This window comes from Pteronotus mesoamericanus, unplaced genomic scaffold (genome assembly GCF_021234165.1).
Source record: "Pteronotus mesoamericanus isolate MK-2021 breed Mesoamerican mustached bat unplaced genomic scaffold, CSHL_Meso_final scaffold_507, whole genome shotgun sequence".
NCBI lineage: Eukaryota > Metazoa > Chordata > Mammalia > Chiroptera > Mormoopidae > Pteronotus > Pteronotus mesoamericanus.
Window position 1 is genome coordinate 3,808,223 of NW_026555319.1, and position 20,495 is coordinate 3,828,717.

A 20,495-nucleotide genomic window follows, 5' to 3' on the forward strand; every position below is an offset into this window, starting at 1 on the left:
AGCGCGCGGCTTCCATCTTGTGAGTTCAACTCGGAGGCTCCCGGGCTGCGCGAGGACGCGTTTGCAGCCCCCTCTGCCTCTCGAGTCGGGCGGCGAGGCGAGCAGCCGCCTCGCCGGGGCTTCGTGGTGGTGTATTTCATATTGGGGCTCTTTTCGGGGTTTGTAATTTGGCCGTGGGTAGGTAATTGGCTGGAGCAGGGCGGCAGGGCGCGGCAGCCAATCAGCGCGCGGCTTCTATAGGGCTTGAGTTATTAGACGCTGATCTCAAAACATCCTTCATCAGACACCAAGGAGAGGCCAACAGATGAGGGGAGCCATTTTTCTGCAATGGAATTAAATGGCCAAGTGGGTTTTTCCTTTGTTGCAAATGGGGAATGTTTTTCCTTTGACTCCACCATCCAGTTCAGGACGCCTCAGTGTTGTGTTTAACATTTGTCAACAGGCTAAAGGATTCACAATTGGAAGAATGAAGAAGACTTTTTAAAAAGATCTGGATTTTTCCTTATGACTTGGAATCCATCTTTGTCTTATATAACTAGGTCATAGCACACCATTAATGTCAGCAGTTAACAATTTTGAATTCCAAAAAACCTAAGTAAATGACATATTTAATTTTTTTCCTTTTTTTTTTTTCTTGGGTGAGTGGGGGGGTGGGAAGCTTGGAGCTGTCTTAATCTGTATTCTCTTGACTGAACAATAAATTTTTAAATATATATAGTTTCCTCTATTAAACACTTAAAACTGGCCATCTTATTAACTCCTTCTCTCTTTTTATTTTTTTTAACAAGGTAATGTTTTAAATGTATAGTTTTAGGACTAGCGAAATGGCAGCAACAACAAATTGTAAGCAGTTGTTACTCTTTTAAGTTTTTAAAAACCTTTTACATTGTAAGTACCCAATCCATTCTGTCCTTACGCAGTGCAGTTTTCATGTTAATGTTGCTGAGATGTCCTTAATTTTCTGAACCTTCATCTGCATGTATGTCTTTGTCGCTCTTGTCTAATAATAAGCCAGTTAAAATGCTTTTAGACGATTTTGCTTTTATAAAGCTAAGGCTTTAGCTTTAAGCTTTGAAAATGTTTACAGCAATAAATGCTAGTCAGCTTTCTTCCCAGTAACATGTACACTTTCTTTGAAAATCGATCTATTTGAAGAAAAACAACTCTGTTTTTCTGGTCTTGGTAGAGGAGTGGGTGAGGGAAAGGAAGACCTCTTTGTGTAAAGAGACTAAAGCCGTCACAGGAAACTAGATTAAAACTGGAAAACAAGTCCTGGCTGGTTTGAGCCAAACACCAATGTTAACTTGCGGGTATTTTTCTATGGTGGTTGGGGTGGCCGCGTGTCTTTTTGCCTTTTGTTTGATTTGACTGTGTATTTTCGCCTTTTGTCTCTTAATGACGGTCACACCATTGCTATATCCAGAGCAGTAAACAGTCCTCAGCGAAGCCGCCTTTTGCCAACCCAACCCTGGAAAGTTTACAGAAGTGGAAGGACAGAAAATGCCATGAGAGTGTAACTTACAAAAAGGTAACAACAAAAAAGGCACCACCATTTCCCCAAATATCTCCAACTAAACAAAACCCCCCCGAGATTTTTTTTTTCCAATAACACCTCTCAACCCTCCGCCCAGCTTTATCTTCCAGACTCCATGGCACCTGGCCGAGCTGGTAAGTTAAAAAAAAAAAAAAAATGCCTTTTGCCCCTTCGAGGAAATCTTTTTATTCTGAGCAGGCCACGGGCTGCAAAGGTGTGGGAGCTGAGGGGAGAAGGGTGTTTCTGGAGCTTTGTGTTTGGAAGCCGGATCCGGGAGGGGTGGGGGCCGAGAAGGGCTCTTCGGCCTCATATGCCCGTGAGGGGAGGAGAGGCTCCCCAGCGACCTCGGCATCCCTGGAGCTGCCTGCCCCTGCCCCTCGCTCCTCCAGGTCTGAGCCTTGGTGGGGGGAAGAAATCGAAGTGCTTTGGAGATGGGGTGGGGGGCTCCAAAGTCGAGGAAACGTCCCCGCCTGGCCTAAGGCCCCTTTCCCTGGACTGCGGGGTCTGGAATCCTGGAGCCCGCTCCGCCGGCCTCCGGGGCGCGCCTGCGCCTCCCAAGCAACAAAGGACAAAGGCCGGCGTCCATGTTGGCACCATGACGCAGCATCTCTCCCGCCTGCAGCCCTGGCGTCGCCGGTTCTCCCGGCCGTGCGCGCTCCTCCCTCCCAAACACGAGTTTTATTTTCAGGTTCAGAGCAGAGCCGCCGGCTGGGGCCGGGGCCGGGCGGGCCGGGCAGGCCGGGCGGCGCGCGGCTCATGGCTGCCGCTCTCCGCGCCCTTCCTCCCTCCTTCCCCGGTTGTCGTTGGGCACCCGACGCAGGCGGCGGTCCTCGGCCGGGCCGGGCCCCGAGAGTCCGCAGGGCGCTGCTCCCCGGGTCGGGGGCTGCTCGCTGAGGCCGTTGCGGGGGCCTGGGGCCTGGGGGCGTCGCGCGCTGGGGCTTCCGCGCTCGCCTCCGCGGGGCGAGGCAAACAGACCGGCGCCATTTCGCGCGCCGCCCGCGGCTCGGGCGGTGGCGGCCGCTGAGCGCCAGGCGGGAGGAGGGAGGGAGGCGGGGAGGCCGGGGGGAGGGGAGGCCGGCGCCTCGTCGCCCACGCTCCAGGCCACCGCCGGTGTGGACGACCCTGGCCCGGAAGCCTCGATGTTGAGCCGGGGCTGCGCAGCTGGCTGGGACCGGGCACCAGGAGGCCTGGCTCCCTCTCGCCCGCGCGGGAGCCAGTAGTAAAGGGCCACGGAGCTGATCGGGGCCTCGAGGCCGTCCCCCTACTCTGGGCTGCACTCTGGGCTTCGGTGCCCACGTCTGGCTCGCAACTGCCCTTTGATAGTCGAGCCCCAGGCACAGGGGCTCCCTTTGTCCCCATTTTGGGCGTGAGGCCCTCGCGGAAGCCACCGACGCCCGATCTGGTCGTCCAGGGCACGCCCTCCAAACGGGCTCTAGAGGCTAAGGTGGGGGTTGAGGCCTGGGAAGGCTGAGCGGGCCTTCCCCGGGGTCCCCCCGGGCGAAGGGCTCCCCCCAGGCGAGGGCTCCGGGGTAAATCTCTCACTTGTCTGGCTGGGGGAGGGAATGCGGCCGGGGCGGACCTTTGGAAATGCAGATTAGTCGCCTGCTGCTGCTTTTTGCTTGGGCTGAACCTTGGTGACTCAGCCACCCCTGCTCTGAGCCATTCCAGAGTGAGGGCGCCTTGGCAGCTAGGAATAGGGGGGGAGGCATTTGTAAGGATCCCCTTCCCTTCCGGAGGTCCCGTCTGGTGTGTGGCCATCAACTCCCTAACAGTCCGGCTTCTCCCTCCCACCCTCAGGCTCCTGGCCAGAGAAGGGGCCACATGCCGGTGCCCCCAGGGTGGACCGTCCTCCACTGGACAGCAGCAGCAGGCCTAGTTTGACTCTGACAGTCCTCCTCAGGTAGGTGTGAGGCCTTTCCCAATCTGTAAGGGAGATTTGGGGGGCTTTGGCCTGGAGCCCTGGGAGGGCGGACACTGCAAACCCGTTGAGCTGGTTCTGCAGCCCCTCCCCACACAGACGTGTGGAGCTGTGTGTGTGAAATCGGCGGCCTGCTGGGCCCATCCATCCCGCCTGTCAGCTTCTGTTGTCAGGAGTTCGGGGCCTGCAATTCTCTGCCTGTTTAGTAGCGCAGGAGAGGCGGGCGGCCCTGGCCAGTGTTTCCCAGTGGTGTTTTGTGGTGGGGGATGGGCCTGGATGCCTCTGAAAGACACCTCGGCTGCCAGGAAGCCCAGCCCTGCTCCGGCCCTTCCTTCCTGCCCCCGGTGCCGGCGGGAGGGGTGAATGGTTGAGCCGGCTCTTCTCTCCCCTGTCTGGCTGCTGGGGAGGTGAAGCCCGGGGCCTGAGATCTGGGCCAGCTTCCTCTGAGATGTTTCTTGCCTCTTCTCCTGCTTCCTGGGAATTCCCACGATTGCCTCCCCACCCCCTACCGCAAACGGAGCCGTTCCTAGAGTAGCACAAACTGGCCGGCCGTGTACCTGCTGTTACCTTGCACGCGCGGCACAGTCTCCGTGCCCATCTGCACAAGCGGGACTAGGTCAGTGATTCTGACGCAAGTGTGCCACCGAGTCGCACAGCAGAACTGATTCCGGGCGACCCTCGAGCTCCTGGCTCAGTGGGCGGGGCCTGAGAACTTGCATTCCTAGCAAGTCCCCAGGTGGTGCTGATGAGGCTCCCGCTTGGCACAGGGTCAGTGGCCTCCTGGTGACGGCAGCTCTCTTTTCGTTCTAACACAAGCTGTGTGCGCAGCTTCCCTTTCCCTTTGTCTCTGGGAAGCCCCACAGCTGGAGGCCGTGTGGCCCTTGATCTCTGACACCCCCCTCCCGCCGCCATGTGGTCTCTAGTAAGTGATGACTCTGAGGGACCATTTGGGTTCAGGTGCCACAGATTGAACCGCCTCCCCTGCTGGGCTTGCAGCCTGGCCCCTGAGTGGGAGCAGCCCTGCCCACTCTCAGGCCACCCCGCGGTGTAAGGGCTAATCCGAGGCTTCGGGGAGTCTGTAGGACATCATCCTGGTATTTTTGTTGCGGGCATCTTGGTGCTTAATCAAGGGAGGGTCTAGGTCAGGTGTCTGTAGGCTTGAATCTTCCAGGCGCTGGTGACCTTGGGCGAGTCTCCGGTGTAAAATGCTCGGGATGCACGCGGTGGGGAGGATGAAGCGTGAGGAAGGGGGCGGTGGCGGCGCTCAGGCTGCGCACTGGTTTGCCTCCATTCCGAGTGGGGGCTGGGCTGCCTTCCAGCCCCTCCCCCAGGGGCCCACCCAGAGCACGTGGCCCAGCCTCAGGGCCGAGGGGGCCTGGCTCCCTGGAAGAGGGAGGGAGGGAGGCGGCATCCTCCTTCCGCCTGTGTGTCTGTCTGGTTGGTGGCCTGCCCCCCAACATTCATGATTTAGGGTCACACAAAGGCCCCCCCCAGTGTAAATGGCTCACCCAAGGTCATGGAGGCCGCCACCGGCAGCTAGGATGGGGTTCCAGGTGTCTTGACCACGAGCCAAGAGCCTGCGTCCGTGGCACCCCCTGGCCCCAGCTGTCTGGGTTATTTTGGGCGCCCTCCTGTGCCAGCTGTCTGCTGGCATCGCGCTGCTGGGAGCTGGGAAAGCTGTCTGGTTGAAAGTAACCCGAGTGGTGCTCTTGGCTCCTTCTGGCTGCCCTGCCTTGGACTCTCCTGTCCCAGATCAGCCGGGTTAGGTCCATCTTGTCCTTTGCTGGGGCGAGAGGGGCGCACCCCACCACGCCTCTTTGTAAAAGTTGGTGAGCCTCTTCTCTCCTTCCACAGACCTCAGGTTACAGTACAGCTCTGCCGCTGTGTGCCCATTCGAGTCCCTCAGGGCCCACCTAACCAGCCGCCTCAGCGTGCCCCGTGTCCCCGTGGGTAGGGTCCTTGTGGCTCCGGAGGCAGGGGTCTTTACCTGCTGTGGGCTGCTGATAGTTCCGTAATTCACTTACACCCTCCCCCTCGCCTGCGTGGCCTGGAGGGCCACAGCCAGTTCTTCCACTCCTGTCCTGGGACCAATTAGCGAGCAATTAGGTTGCTGAACTGTGTTGGGTGTGATTCTCGGGAGAGGCGTCCCCACGACCCGACCTGGAAGCTCTTCCTTCCTGCTTCCATTTCTCTTTCGCCCCTTCTCAGTTTTTCGTGTCCCCCCACCCCATCACCTCCTGGGGCCGGGAGGGGCGGGGCAGGCTGTCATTGCTCCTGGCCCAGAGGGCGGCCCCGCCTACCGGTCACCCAGGGGGCGATGGGCGGGGCTGCTCCTGGCCCGGAGCCTGCCAGGCTGCCTGGAGAGGGCCACGCCAGCGGAAGGGCGGCAGGCTGGCCGGACCTGCCTTACTACTGGACGCCAGGGTCCCGCCTCTTCCGGCCCAGCCGCGGAAAGGCCCAGTGTGGAGTATGACCTTTTGGACCCTCTGGGTGGAGATGCAGCTGCGTGGACTGTGGAGAGAGGCGCCCTGCCATCTCAAGGCCGTGTGGGTCCACTGCTGTCTCCAACTGGCCAATGACCTTGGCAGGTCCCTGCCCCTCTGAGCGCTGGTCTTGCCGTGTGAACCAGGAGGAGGAAGTTGGCAGATAACCTCTTGAGCCGTGTCTGGGTCTGGCTTTCTGAGGGGAAGCTTTTGGTATGGCAGTGACTCCTCAGGCCACCTGGGGCCACCTGCCATCTCTGGGACCTCAGAGAATAGTTTAGTCTATGCAGGTTCAGTGTCTTCAGCCTCACTCAGAGTGGGGGACTCCTCAGGTTCTGCTGGGACCTCTTCGGGACATTCAGAGGCATCAGGGAAGTGGAAGTCACAGGCATTGTGATTAACCATCCTGACCTGTGCCACCAGACTTTGCCCTGATGAGACAGAAGTGGATGTGGGCCTTTCTTTCCCCGGCTACGGTGGCCGCACTGTGGAGTTCACCCCACAAATGCTACCCAGCCAGCTCCCCTAGGCTTCTGCGTCTCAACACCTCTGCGGCAAGGGCCAGTTTAAAAGTGTCTTTCTTGCCTTCCTAAATCTTTCCAGGAATTCCTGGTGGCCAGAGGGAGAATGACATGGGTCCCTGGAACAGCTCGCAGGTGAGGAAGCCGGGCCCCCGGGCGTGGGGGTGTGCCCAGCCCCGCAGCTGGCCTGCCCTGGCCCGGCCCCCTCGGAGGGAGCTTGGAGCAGCTGGCCTGGCCGCTGGGTATTTTTAGCTACAGACCCAGCCCCCACACCCCACTGGAGCTGGGTCCCCGTCGCAGGCGCTCCAGGCCGCCTGGGCCTGGGGTACTGCCAGCCTCTCGGCCAGGCAGGGGGCTGGGGCCAGTGTCAGCTGTTCTGCCGGGACCCAGGCAGGGCTGGGAGACTCGCTCTCCCTTGCTGCTCCTCTCCACTCTGTGGAAGGGGTTCTGTCAAAAAAGTCAAAATTGCAGCCCCATTTCTCAAGTGGGAAGTGGGAACCGAGTCTGAGGATTTGGAGGATAGTCAGGAGCCGTCCCCGTGGGCTCCTGTGGTTTCTCCTGACCTAGTTTGCTCAGTGGGGTGACCTTTCTAAGTGAACTCTTCCTCCAACCCCTGCCAGACTAGGCAGGCCCCCTCCCTCCCTCTCTCAGTCCCTCCCTGCGCTTTAGGGTCCCTGCAGCAGGCCAGGCCGGAGGTGAGAAGGCCACAAAGGTGCGTGGTCCTCCTCCCTTCGCTCCAAACCCTCTTCAGTCTTCCCCAATCCCCCTGTGGTCCTGGGGTCATTTCTGAAATTTCTGGACCTGGTCTGTTCTCCTGCCAACCTCAGGCTGCCTTACTAGCCAGTCACAGCTCCTCTGTGGTCGCCAAAGAGAGCTTGAGGGTCCAGCTGTGGCGGGGCCTGTTCAGGAGCCTTCTGTCCCGTGTGCCCTGCTTGAGCCTGGCAGCCAGGCCCTTTAACCCCCATTACCTTGACAACAGCAGCTGGCCTCTCTCCTTGTTCCCCAGCCCCTGCCATCCTGCTGGGGTTCCCCAGCCACCATGCATGTGCCCCGGCTGGGGACCCACCTGGCGTGCCCTCCCAGCCCTGCCAAGCTTAGTTCCACCACCTCTCAACCTTCTCAGAGCTTCTTACAGGCAGGAACACAATTGCCTCTCAATAAACTTGTGTTGGAAAAAAAAGAATGAATGAGTTGCTGTATATTTTTCTAGGGGTGCTTGACCCAGCCGATGACATCTGGTTTGGTCACAGGGTAGGGCTTCCACCCAACCACCTCAAAACTGGGTCTTGAGGTACAATACCTCCTTCCCAGCTCTGGCTCTTTCGGGGCTTTCACGGGTGGTCACTGCTGCCCTCTGGTGGTCACACCGTGCCTTGCATCCGCTGAAACCTTGACCTGGCATTTATGGAACTGCCAGGTTGGCAATTTCCTCCCTTGAAGTCAAGTTTACCTCATCTTTGCTGAGAACTTGAAAATTGGTACTCTTCCGGGTGGGGTGGGGACAAGAAGATCCTGCGTCCTGCCTGCCCTCACCTGCTCCAGGGTTCTGGCTTGTAAAAGGAAGTCAGCCCAGGTTCGCAGGAGGGGAGGGATGGGAACAGAGGTGATAGCAGCCAGCGACTCTATAGTACTTGGCTTGCGAGTGCTCTAAAACTAGCTGCTTTGGTCAAGGCGGTGGGAGGATTGGGGAGAATCCTTGGGATGTGGCTGCTGGCTGGAGAACACCTAATTTAAGTTTCTGGATGGAGGTAAGGGGTATCGGTGTCGAAAATGGGCAAGGGGGCCCAAGTGGTCTCAGCTAGCGCTCTCTGACCACCCCCTCCCCCCCTTACTCTCCCGTTAATGCCTCTCGCCCCTTCTAGAAAGAGTTTCCCACTGGCGCGTAGCTCAGGGCGCTCACTTGCGGCCCGCGCCGAGGCAGTCGCCCGGCAGAGGGCGCCAGAAGTCCACCTTGCGCCCCTAGGGCGGTGGGGGCAGGTAAGCGGAACCATTTAGTCCCCACCCCCAACTCGCGCCCACACAGGCGCAGGGAGACCCAGACCAGGTGGGCAGACAGCTCCCCCCATGCCAGCATCTTCCCTGGCACCACCAACCTACCTCGGGGGAAACGTCACAGGCGGACTTGCCCCAGGCCACAAGTGGTGCGGGGCAAAGCTAGGGGGCTTCTCCCAAAGCTCGAAACCAAGGCTCTACGAACCAGGGTGCTGGGCGGGGAGGCCACAGTCTGCCAATCGAAGAGTCCCTGTGCGAACTAGCCAATCAAAGAGCCTCTGGCAGGAGGCGGAGCCTGCCAATTAGGGGTGCCCGGCGAGGGCCGGTGGAAACGATGGGCTCTTGACAGTCGGGGGAGCGCTGTGGTGAGCGGGAGGAGGGGGAGTAGTCAGCAGCCGTGCTTGCGGCTGAGCGTCCTATTTCTCAGTCGCCTCAGTTTCCCTACAAAAGAGAGGTGAACGCCCTGTGCTGGCAACCTAACAGGAAGGAAACTGAGGCTGGGAGGTCGACCTGAGTGCCTGCCTGACGGAGGCGGTGTCCGGATCAGGGGCGGGGCTTACCTTAGCCCCGCCCTCCTGCTATCAGCCCCGGCGCTGTTCCGCGCGCCCTGCCGCCAGGTCTGCCAGGTCTCCCAGGTCTACCGGCTCCGTACTATGGACACCTCTGGGACCCCGGCACCGACCGCCGCCCCGGGCCCGGGTAGGAAGGAGCTGAAGATCGTGATCGTGGGCGACGGCGGCTGCGGCAAGACTTCACTGCTCATGGTTTACAGCCAGGGCTCCTTCCCCGAGGTGAGGCCCGCGGACGGGGACGCTGGAGGGCGCAGGATGGAGAAAGGGCTCGGGATTGGGACCCCGGGGGGCGAGGGACAGCCCTCAACCTGCACGGAGCCCGGGCCCTGGGTCCCCGGCGTCCTGCGCGCCGGGAGGCGGCCGCCACCCCGGGGCGCCCCTCGGGAATTCCAGAGCCTCGCGGTGTGAGGGTGGCTGAGCCGGATGGGGCGAGGGAAGGAAGGAACGGGGACTTCAGCGGGTCCCTGGGACTCCGCCGCACTCCTGAAGAACCAACCCTACCCCTTACCCCACAGCACTACGCCCCATCCGTGTTTGAGAAGTACACAGCCAGCGTGACCGTGGGCAGCAAGGAGGTGACCCTGAACCTCTACGACACCGCCGGTGAGTCCGCCCGGAGGGTTTCCCCGCCCGGACATCCCTACGGACATCCCCGGCCGCCAGCCTCCGAGGAGCCCGGACAGCCCATCGCTCCGGAGGCAGCAGGGAGAGGGGTGGTGGCTGGGGGGCAGGGCGGCCTGGTGGCAGAGAGGACCTCAGTCACCCCATCTGTAAAAGGAGAGTGTTTCGATGAGATGAGCTCTTGGGCCACCACCCTGTGCTGACGTATTGAGAGCGAGGGCTCCGTTCCTCTCCTGTGGTTCTAGAAAATCGTGGGCTTCCTTCTACTTCCCCTGGAGCTGAGATGTCATGCGTTACCTGCTGTGGGCTCCTCAGATTCTGTGAGCGGCAGATTTGGGGCCTCGGCGCTGCATCTCTGGGTCCTATTCTTCTAGAATACTCTGAGCTACAGATCAGAGCTTGTGGCTCCCAGGTTCTGGGACTGACAGCCCCAAGACCCCAGGGTCCTATGGATGCAAATTTTGATTCCCACATTTGTGGGGTCTCAGGGGGTGCCTGCCAGGGGCGATCTGGAACTCTGTCGCCCGCCCACTGCTTGGGGCCTGTGGCTGTAGGATTCTGTGGCTTCTGTGCCTTCTGGGTTCATTGGGAGAAACAGGCCCCGAGGAAGGAACTGAGCTCTAGGGAATCTCGGAATGAGGTTCTCGCTGCCACCTGCAGCTCCTCATGGGTTTGTGGATTTACGCTGCCTGCGCCGGTCGCCAGCCCCTGTTGCTGGGGGATGGGAGGGAGGGCCACAGCCAGTGAGAGGATTCGGGTGACATTCGTGGGGGCTGCTGGCCCCCAGGGAGTTTCCATCTTGCCCAGGCTCCCCTCTGGGCTGAATAAACACCGGGGAGCAAAGTTCAGGATCCCCAGCAGGCACCTCACCCAGCCTTTGTGACTCAGTGTTTAGTAACCTGCATGGAACTCTGTCATCGGGTGCCCCTTCCTTAAGCAGCCCTTGTGCGCAGGAGGTGAAGTCTCCCACCGGTCATGAATGGAGCCAAAAGCCACACACCCCTCCCCGCACCCACCTGTCAGTAGCATCTCCCAGCCCACCTGAAGAGCGTCAGGAAAGGGGCTCGCTGTCCCAGCCCAGATGCCGCCTCTGTGCCTGACTTCTGGCAGGCTCTGCGGTTTGGGTATACCTGCCCCTGCCGTGGCCTCTATGGACCTGCTGGGTGAGGACCCTGCAGGGCTGCCCCCAGGACGGGGATGTGCCTCCACCCCCTAAAGGCTTCTGCGGAATTCCCAAGGGCGGGGCTACAAGAGCAGTAAAAATCCTGGTCTGGGTCACTTGGTTTCCTGTGTTTCCTGTCTGGGACCCAGGGAGGGACAGGTCCATGAACCTCACATTCTGGGTGGAGCCCTGGTGGGGCAGGGACTGTCCAGGGGGATTCTCTCCTCGGTCCTCTGCCCTCAGGGCACTCCTCTCAGACCCCGTGTTAACTGTCCCTTGCCGCCTCCCCCATCAGACCCATCGCGGGGACAACTTTGGGTCTTTCTGGTCTCGCTCAGAGAAAGATGCTCAACGAATATGTAAGGATAAGTTATCATGTGAAGGTTCTAGAAAGCTTGTTTAAGAACGGATTTACTCTAAAAGCTACTTCAGGGGGGATGGAGGCAACTCTGTCCCCTGAGCCATCAGGATCACGTAACCACTTGGACACGGCTGATCCCATTCATCCGAACGCTTTGGAGTCAGACCTGGGCTTTCATGCCAGCTCCCTTGGCTGGGTGTCACTGGGGACACCTGGGCCTCATTTTCCTCATCTGCACCAGGGGCTGCAGATGGGAGATTGAATTAGGTTCCCGAGACAGGCAGCACGTAGCACAGGTGCAGGCTCTGGGGCAGAGCTCACTGAGTGTGGTCCTTGGGACTTTGGAGCCCCCACCCCCCTCCCACTCAGGCTGGAGCGCAGTTCATGGCCTGTGGGCTCTGTGCGCCAGCGCCGCCCCCCCACCGCGGCGCCCCGCCCCCGCCCCCGCCTTCCCAGCAGGACGCCTGTCAGTGGCCTCGGGGAGAGGTGCTCGGGGCCTGCTCCCTCCCCCAGGGAGTCCTGCTCTTGGGGGAGCGTGCCTGACATCAGGGGCCTGGCCTGCAGAGGGGCTTGTGGAACAGAGGGAGAGATCCAGGGGCAGAGTCAGCCCCAGAGAGGCCCTGTGTGACAAAGGCGATGGCGCTTGCCTCCGCCTGTAGGTGGACAGATACCTGGTGAATGTGTTGGAAAAGGATGGCCAGGTGACCAGATAGAGACTAAGCAGCGAAGCGAGTGACGGAGCTGGAGATGCATCTAGTAAAGGTTGCTGTAGAAGATTCTAGAACATGATAGGGTAGACCCTGCAGCGGGGGGTGGGGAGGTTGGGAGGTGGGAGGGTGCAGAGTGGTGTCTTACCAACCAGCCAGGGGTGACTAGAGCTCCAGGACAGGGGTGGCTCTGGGATGGCTGAACTGCCCCATACCCAGGACTGTGCCACAGGAGCCCACGTGGGCAGCGAGTGTGGCTCCTCGGCTCCATCCTGCTGGAGCAGCTGCACACATGCAGTGGTGGAGGGTGCACAGAGGGGTGACGGAGCTCTCGGTGCTCAAAGCCAAAGGGAGGCAGGGGCTGTGAGCCTCGCCTGCCGCCCCAACACCCTTGCCTGCCGCCCCGACACCCTCAGAGACAGGAAGCTGTGGTGAGGTCTGACGTTTCCTGGGCAGGGAGGAGGTGGGGGCGAGGTGGGATGTTAAGGTCCCAACAAGAGACTCAAAAGACAGAGCTATCTGGGCCTTGGGGTGGGGCCCAGGGTTGGGGTCTCGCAGGATGAGGTGGGAATTGACTCGGACAGTGGAGAGTTGTAGTTTTTGTCCCAGCCTGAGATGGGGACACTAGAAAAATTGGGGGCAGAGGACTTGCTAAGACAAGGAATCAGGGACGAAAAGGGTGTCTAGGAGCCAGGAGCACTGGAGACTCGCGGAGCTGAAGCTGTGGGTCCTCGGAGCAGACCAGTCTCCAGGGAGGCCCCGCAGGGGTGTGGGCCCCAGGGCACTAGTAAAAGTGGGTTCCTTTTTCAGCAGCTTCCCCTTCCCACGCTGCTTGCATCCACCACCCAACCAACGCCCTGACCGGGCCTGGGACCCACTGCCCTGTGTACGTCCTCTAGCCGATTTGGGGACCACTGTGACTCGATGACACCCTTACTCCTCCATCCAGCTCTGTTTTAGAGACTGCCGCCCCAGGAAGGTGACTGCAGCAGCCTGTCCACAGGGGAAACACCGTCTGGAGGCACGTTCCTCACTTCCTCCTCAGCAGAAACAAATGCCTCCGTTCGCACGGAACTCTGGGGCTTTTTAAGCACCTGAAACCCATCTGCAAAGGCCAGAGTAGGAAGCCTCTATGCCCGTAGACAGGCACCTTGGCCCCTTTAAGCCCTGGCATAACTGTGCGTAAATGGGGAAGGTAATAATACTGCACTGTGGCTGGGGAACCCCATAAAGCTTGTGTGTTAAAGAGCCAGGGTTAGAGCCCTCCTTCCAGGACCCCATTCCTCTGAAGTTCCTGTCTCAGGAGTAACTTGTGGCAGCCTTCCCTCACCTTTGCCCAGCCTTGCTCAGCCTGCAAGCCTTTACGTTCACTATAAGGGACAGGGTTGTCACGCCCTCTCCCAGACAAGGAAACTGAGGCCCAGAGAGGAAAGGTGCCAGTCGTGGAAGGTGAGTCTGTGTGCAGCCTGGCCCTCCTGACTCACAGGGCAAGTGTCTAGGGCACCCCGCCCCATCCAAGGAGGCATGAGGTCACAGGACCCACAAGTCTGCCATCACTCTGCTGGCCTGGTCCGTGAGAGGCGGCCTGCCCTGAATCCTGGGGAAGCTGAGCCAGGCCCCGTCCAGCCAGGAAGGCAACCTGGAGGAGGAGCTGGGGTCTGGCTGGCTGCCCATCCCCTCCAGAATCCCCCTCTTCTTGAGATGCCTTTGTTGGTAGCCTTTTCTTCACCTGGTCAGGGCTGGGGTTTGCCGAGTGAGGACAGCTCCCTGTCCTTTGGGGTAGAGTAAGGGAGACGCACCCCAATCGTCCTACTTATGGCCTTCTGTCATTACAGAGCTTCCTCTGAGCTGTGTGACCGTGAGCAAGTCAGTCGGCCTCTCTGTGCGCCAGTGCCTGCATCTGTAAAACGTAACAGCCCCGTCGTGTAGGTCTTCGTGAGGAACGATAAGTCAGAGCAGGTCAAGGGCTTTGAATGGGGCCTGGCCAATGAAGAGCAACACTAACCATTTTTTTTATTATTGTCATCAAGGCTCACCTGCTTCTCACACATCCCTTTCACAGATGAGGAAACTGAGGTCCAGAGGTTAATTCCCAATTGGGAAGGCTGGGGAAGGCTTCCAGGGAGAATTGGTCCCTTCAGAGCAGCTCCGCCGGCAGCCGACCTTGGACTTGGGAACTGAGTTGGTGCCCCAGCTCCCAGGAAGCCTGCCTGTGACCTTGAAAAATGCCCCCTCAGCCACGTGGGCTCCTAACAGGAAAAACCCTCCCTGCCTAGTTTACCTCCTTGAGCAGCAGCTTAAATGAACACAGGTGACGAAAGTGCAAACGCTGAAGGCCATGGCAATAATCAATGCCCTTCATTCACCCACTCATTTGTTCATCTACTCACCAAACGGAACTGAGCTCACCCGGGTCCCAGGGGATACCAGTGAGTGGCACAGGGATGGCCCCTGTCTGTCAGGGGGAGACCAAGAAAACAAAAAACAGGAGAATACTGCTACGTCAAGTAGTGAGACAAGCTAGAAAGAAAAATAAAGCCACAGTCGTGGGACAGACTGGGAAGGAGGCTGTTTCAGAACAGTTCTCTTGGAGGAGGTAACACTTCCGCAGGCACCTGAAGGAAAGGAGGGACTGAGCCATGCTGCTACCTGGGGAAGAGCCTTCTAGACGAGGTAACAGCAAGGGTGGAGTCCGGGGGGAGCCGGCTTGGCCTCACTTCCTCCTTCAGCCCCTCTCCACTCAGCGGCAACCACGGTGGCCGTAACCGGCAAACCCGATGGCGTGTCTCAGCCTTGGTTTCCTCAGCCTGACAACACGTGAACAGCTTCAAAACCACCACCAGCCAGTCTTGACTGGATGCCTGCCAGGTGCCAGGAATTAATTTTTTTATTTTTAGAGAGTGGGGAAGAAACATCGATGTGCCTCCCTTAAGTGCCCTGTCCAAGGACTGAACCAGTGACCCCTCACCTTGCAAGACCATGTCCAACCACTGAGTCATGCAGGTCAGGGCCCAGGAATTAATTTTTAAGGACAGAATAGCCTCTGCCCTCAGGGTGCTTACAGTCCGCAGGAGACAGGCAGTAAACGAGTACGCGGAGGAGTACAGAGTGTGAACAAACAGGGCGGGGCACACTCTGAGCCGGGCAAGATGGAAGCGTGGGAATGCAGTAGGTCCCCTTTTCCAACTGCTTGTCCACTCTGGTCACATTTCTCCATGGGATTATACCACAATCATGCGCCGGAAAGGCCCGGAACCTACGTTTGCACAGAAGCAGACAAGAGCGTGGTTGGTTGTGCAGAAGGAATGCTCGACTTGGAATTGAACGAGTAAGTTGGCCGAGTCCTGGCTCGGTCACTGATGCAGTGACCAGGGGGAAGGCACTTCACGTCTCTGAAATCAGTTTCTTTTTATTTAAATGGGAGTGTTCCTAAGTCCCTCGACTAGCGTCTCAGGCAGTTGTTTCTTGAGTCATGATTGCTGAATCATTGACAGGCAAAAGCTCTCTGAAAAATATGTAAAGGATAGAGTGATGTTATCGTGGAAAGAAGGCAAAAGGAAATAATGTGGATGACCAATCTGAATGTTTAAAAATAAAATGCTAAAAGAAAATGGGGAGAAAACACGGGGGGAAAGCGTTGTAGGTGAGCAGAGGCTCAGAGGCAGGAGAGCTTGGTGGTTTGAGAACAGCAAGGCAGCTACATTGGCTGGACTGCAGTGAGGGAGAGTGTGGAGGGAGGGAGCAGAGGTCAAGGTCAGTGGGCCCAGGTCAGGTGGACCTCAGGAGATGTTTGGATTTTATCAAAGGGCGATCAGGAGCCCTTGAAGGTGTTTCTGTTGGGAGGAGAGGGGCAGGATTTTACTTGTGCTTTAAGATCCATGCCAGGGCCCAGTGGAGAACGGAGTCATTGAGCAGCAGGGGGACCAGGGAGGTGGCCCGGGAGGCCGCTGGTGGCTTGGATGAGGGTGGCACCATGCTGTGCAATAGGCCTTTCTGCAGTGCTGATGGAGAAGTACTATACCTGTGCTGTTACAGTAGCCACTGGCCCTGTGTGGCAACTAATCACTTGAAATGTGGCTAGAGTAATGGAGGACCTGGATTTTTCATGTTAATAGCCACATGGGGCTAGAGACTACACTATCAGAAAGGAGAGGCCCAGAAAGATGTGGACCAAGGTCAGGAGAGGGGCCAGTGTGGGCACAGAAAGGGGAAGGCACGAGCAGGAACAGCATGCTGGGCCCCCCCCCCCCCCCCCCCCCCATCGTCTTATAAGAGCTTCCCCAGCTTCGAGGTGACGGGGGCAGGGGGCCCAAGTGCGCTGGGCTCCGCCCACTCCTCTCCTTCTCCAGTGTTGTGGGGACTCCAGCCGAAGGACAATGTGGAGCCCTCCTGGCCCAGCCACCATCGCAACTCTGGCAGCCACGCACTGCACGCTGTCAGGGGTCCCTGGTTTGAAGGGAAGCCAGTGGGAAGAGAGGGGGTGACTGTCCTGTCATCGTTGGGGGCAAGAAGCAGGATGTGGCCTGTCTGTGCTCAGTGGAGAGACCACTTGTCCCAAGAGGCCTTTGGCAGGGAGGGAGTGAAGGGCACCCACTGGGGCTCCGTGGTCAGTGGAAGGAAGTCACCTTGCCCTTCTGTAGAGGTGGCTGGGGGGTTGCCAAGCAATCTGAACGGCTCTCGGCACTCACTGTGGCAGTTTTTCAAAAATTACCCAGCACGATGTCTAAGTGCAGGACTCCACGCAGCGCCTGCTGCTGGACTGGAGAGCGGTCGGTAAGGTCTGAACTCGACCAGTGGGTTGCAGGAGCGCACAGCTTCAGGCCGCTTTCCTGAGCCTGGCAGTTGTGTTGTGATCGGTGAGACCGCCCGTTGTCAGAAAGTCCTTAGAAAACCCGCAGGGCAGCATCCTGGACCAAGAAGCCCCACACTGCTCTTGCCTCTCACGTGGTCCCGAGTGTTGATGCTTAGACGATCCCGGTGGGGCTAAGAGCAAATGCTCAGTGCATCTGAGTAAACGAGTTCTGGGCGTTCTTTGCAGCAATTTTTCTGTACGCTTGAAATTGTAAATACAAAATTCTTTTGAAAAACGAAACCGACCGCTGCTCCAGCCCAGCCTGGGGTTCCCGCTCCGTTGGTGCTGGCTGGGCGGGGGCCTAGCATCACAGCGTTCACGTCTCTCTGCCTGTGTCTGAGGTGCGGCAGGGGTGACGCCGCTGTGTGGGTTGGGTCTGGGTGGGGAGCTTGCGTGTCGTCTCCAGCCACCCTTCGCGTTGGCCAGAACAGCAGGATGAATTCCACCTGAGACCATGCACCTCTCAGCCTGGCCGGGGGGTGGGTGCCCTCTTTTAACTGAATTTTCTTATTTTCAGGGAGGGGGGCTGTAGCTGCAGAGTCTGCACTTCCAGCCTCAGCACAGCAGGAAGGGAGGCAGCTGGGGTCAGGGAGAGTCGTCTTCAGCATAGTTGCAGCAGCTTTTCAACCCTGTAATCAGGCCCCGCTCAGAGAACTTTGTGGTTTTATCTCACATAATCTTTGCTACCATCCAGGACAGAGGACTACACCTGTCTTCCACATGACGAGACTGAAGCCTAGACACACATCCCTTATCCAGATCACCCCAACCCCTTGTCCATCTGAGCCCAGACAGGGACTCGGGTGGACAAGGCAGGGGCGCCTCCCTGACCCCTAGCTGCTCTGATTCCAGGGCAGGAAGACTATGACCGGCTGCGACCCCTGTCCTACCAGAACACCCATCTCGTGCTCATCTGCTATGATGTCATGAACCCCACCAGCTATGACAACGTCCTCATCAAGGTGAGGCCCCTCTCCCAGCCAGCCTGCCTCGGGGCAGGACCATGGATCCAGTCCCCGTCCTGACACCCAGCCTCTCCCTCCACAGTGGTCCCCTGAGGTCACACATTTCTGCCGTGGGACCCCCATGGTGCTCGTGGGCTGCAAGACAGACCTGAGGAAGGACAAGGAGCAGCTGCGGAAGCTCCGGGCGGCCCAGCTGGAGCCCATCACCTACCTGCAGGTGGGCCGGGGCCCCGCCCTCCCTTCCCCACCCCTGCCCGGCCACCAGCAACCCAGGCCCGACCGCATAGCTGTGGCCAAGTCTCCCAGGCCCTCGGCCTCTGCAGCAGGGGTGCCTTTGGGGCCGGCTGACAGCTGAAGCCAACAGGGCTCTAAGAATAACAGTTTAAAAATACTGATAACCCACTTGCCCAAGCACTTTACTTACCTTATTTAATCCCTATGGCCCTGAGGCAGGCCCAGTTAGTGCTTCCCATTTTCCAAGCAATCAGTTTGGAGCCAGAAAGGCTAGACAGCTCACGCAGGGTCACACGGCTAACCTGACGCATATGCCATCCCAGGCACTCTGGCTCCTGTGTTTGTGGCCATTAACCAGCCCCCCGTCCTGTCTACCTGAGGGGACCTGAGGGGCAGGCCCTTGTTCGAAAGCGGGCTTCCCCTAACTCATGAACACCCTGGGTCAAGCCTAATCCTGTGGCCGTTCTGGGTAAGGCATGGGAGAAAAAATGGGACACAAAGGAAAACCGATCAAGTTTAATAAAAGGGAATAAGCATTAATAAAAGTAAATTTGTTTTAGAGACAGACATTTTCTACTCTAGTAGCAAGCTCAGTTGCCCACACGGTGTTTTCGAGAAGGGAGAAAGGTATGTCCGAGACCCTGGTTGTCCTGAGGCCTTCAACTCCGCTCATGGGCCTGACAGCCACCACCGCCAACCCTGGTTCTCAGGATTCAGCCCCGTTCCTGCCTGAGGCTGGGGAGCGGGTGGGGTGGAGGCCGGAGGGGCTTCTCCCAGCAGAGCCATGCCAGACAGACCCTCCTGCTCCATCCACCACTCTGATGAGGACGGCCCTGGGATGGAGGAGAGAGGCCCCGTACCAAGGCCTCACCCCCCACCCCCCAAAAGCCACTAAAGCCAGCTCCCAACCCCACGCCCAGGCCCCTCACCTAATACTGGCCCCTGCCCCCTGCCTCATCCAGGGCCTGAGCGCCTGCGAACAGATCCGAGCCGCCCTCTACCTGGAATGCTCAGCCAAATTTCGGGAGAACGTGGAGGACGTCTTCCGAGAGGCCGCCAAGGTCGCCCTCAGCGCACTGAAGAAAGCACAGCGGCAGAAACACCGCCACCTGTGCCTGCTGCTCTGACCCCCTCCAGGCCGGGCACGTGGCCCCCAGGACGCGGCTGACGGGCCCTCATCTCCGGGCCACCCCGCAGGGTGCTGCCCCAGCCCCAGCTCTCCAAGGGCACGTGGAGTTGGGCGTCTCCAGCGCCTGCTGTCTGGAGCCTGCAGCAAGACTCTTAGGACATTCTGGAACTCTCTGCTTTCCCAGTTGGCGCTCTGGCCATGAACTCTGGAGCTGTGGCCTGCAAGCCAGTAGTTGAGGGTGCTGGACTCAGTCCCGTTGCACCCTGGAACTGGCATTTGTCCCCAGGACTCTGGAGTGTCTTCCTCACACCCTTCCCCCAGCCATGCGCATCCCCCTTCGCATACCCAACAGGTCCTCAAAGCCTGTGCTCGAAACGTCAGACACTGGTGTGTGGTTGAGTGTGGACTTCACAGCAACTGGCCAGGGCCCCCAAGCCTGCTGCTCCCTGGGCTCACGAGATAGACTCAGCTGCATCCCCCAGCCCCTGGCTTCCTTCCCCCGGGAACTCCCGGCCATGATGGGATCAGGCCTATCAGGACCACACAGGCAACAGCCCCGGACATGGGAGCTGGCAACCCGCACCCCACTCCCTCCGCCCCACTCAGAGGACTTTAGTAGCAACCTTTGGCTTGGCTGACATCTTTCCAGAGCTAGACACATGACCAGGGGGAGCAGAAACTCAGAAAGCAAAAGGAACACCCTGGACCACCCGCCCTACCCCTGCTCAGGGTCTCTCACCCATAGCCCCCCACTGCCACAAACTCGAGATAGAGAGTGACATCAGCTCCTGGTTTTGGACAAGTCACTCCTCTCTACGGACTGCCTCTGTTTGTGCAAGGACAGCGCTGGCTCATGAAAGAGCCACCAAGCTTCCTCTGCCCCTCACAGCCACCACTTCAGCCAAAGCCAAGGTCATCCTGGCCACCTTTGAGAATGGACTTGACCAAGCCCAGCTGCAGATTCACCAAACGTCCTTCTGGAAGGTCCAGGAACATTTAAACAAGTGCCTCGGGTAATTCTACTACCCGAGAGACGGAGCGCCCCTTGGCCCCTGAGCGAGCTCAGAAGTTGGCATCACCTAAGACAGGAAGATGGCTTCAGGTGGCTCCTGCCCTCTGGCGTCTGCATCTCCTGCCTCAGCCACTGCCGGCACAGCGCTTTGGCCGCTGAGTCTGAGCCTCTCTGAAACCACCTGCTGGGTAGAGAGACCTCTGAAGTCTGCTGTACCCCACCTAGTTTCCCTGAGGCCCTGCCACACCCTGGGGAATGAACACGGTGTTTGGACCAAGGACCTCTGGTTCTAGGAGAATACAGGGGCTCATGGACAAATGGGGGTTCAGGACAGAGGTCAGCAAACGATGGCCTGTGAGCCAAGTCTGGCCACTCTGTTTTTGTAAATAAAGTTTTATTGGAAGACGGCCACACCCACTCATCCATGCGTGG

The 20,495-nt window shown here is 58.8% G+C and overlaps 2 protein-coding genes and 1 long non-coding RNA gene across 3 annotated transcripts in view; 2 read left to right on the top strand and 1 right to left on the bottom strand.

The window, feature by feature from the left end:
- Nucleotides 1-111: 111 nt before the first annotated feature.
- On the top strand, nt 112-7,602 carry LOC129087360 (uncharacterized). The gene is made up of 4 exons (XR_008530895.1): nt 112-595; nt 1,424-1,528; nt 3,332-3,434; nt 6,539-7,602. It is a non-coding gene; the product is annotated as an uncharacterized LOC129087360 (long non-coding RNA).
- Nucleotides 7,603-9,101: 1,499 nt separating this feature from the next.
- On the top strand, nt 9,102-19,711 carry RHOF (ras homolog family member F, filopodia associated). Its single transcript, XM_054594233.1, has 5 exons — nt 9,102-9,239; nt 9,536-9,623; nt 17,576-17,685; nt 17,771-17,905; nt 18,885-19,711. The coding sequence occupies exons 1-5, from the start codon at nt 9,102-9,104 to the stop codon at nt 19,047-19,049; spliced, it is 636 nt and encodes a 211-aa protein (XP_054450208.1). The 3' UTR covers nt 19,050-19,711.
- Nucleotides 15,283-20,495, bottom strand: part of TMEM120B (transmembrane protein 120B) — a 40,666-nt gene continuing 35,453 nt past the window's right edge. Inside the window, exon 12 of the mRNA XM_054594232.1 lies at nt 15,283-15,376. Within this exon, the coding sequence (XP_054450207.1) occupies nt 15,356-15,376 (21 nt within the window). The 3' untranslated portion in view covers nt 15,283-15,355. The remainder of the gene's footprint in view (nt 15,377-20,495) is intronic.

What these genes read in the sequence shown, in the direction of transcription:
- RHOF (XM_054594233.1), top strand. Translation starts at nt 9,102, where the DNA reads ATGGACACCTCTGGGACCCCGGCACCGACCGCCGCCCCGGGCCCGGGT. An exon ending in GCCAGGGCTCCTTCCCCGAG is followed by an intron (nt 9,240 to 9,535) that starts GTGAGGCCCGCG and finishes CTTACCCCACAG; the next exon opens with CACTACGCCCCATCCGTGTT. An exon ending in AGCCCATCACCTACCTGCAG is followed by an intron (nt 17,906 to 18,884) that starts GTGGGCCGGGGC and finishes TGCCTCATCCAG; the next exon opens with GGCCTGAGCGCCTGCGAACA.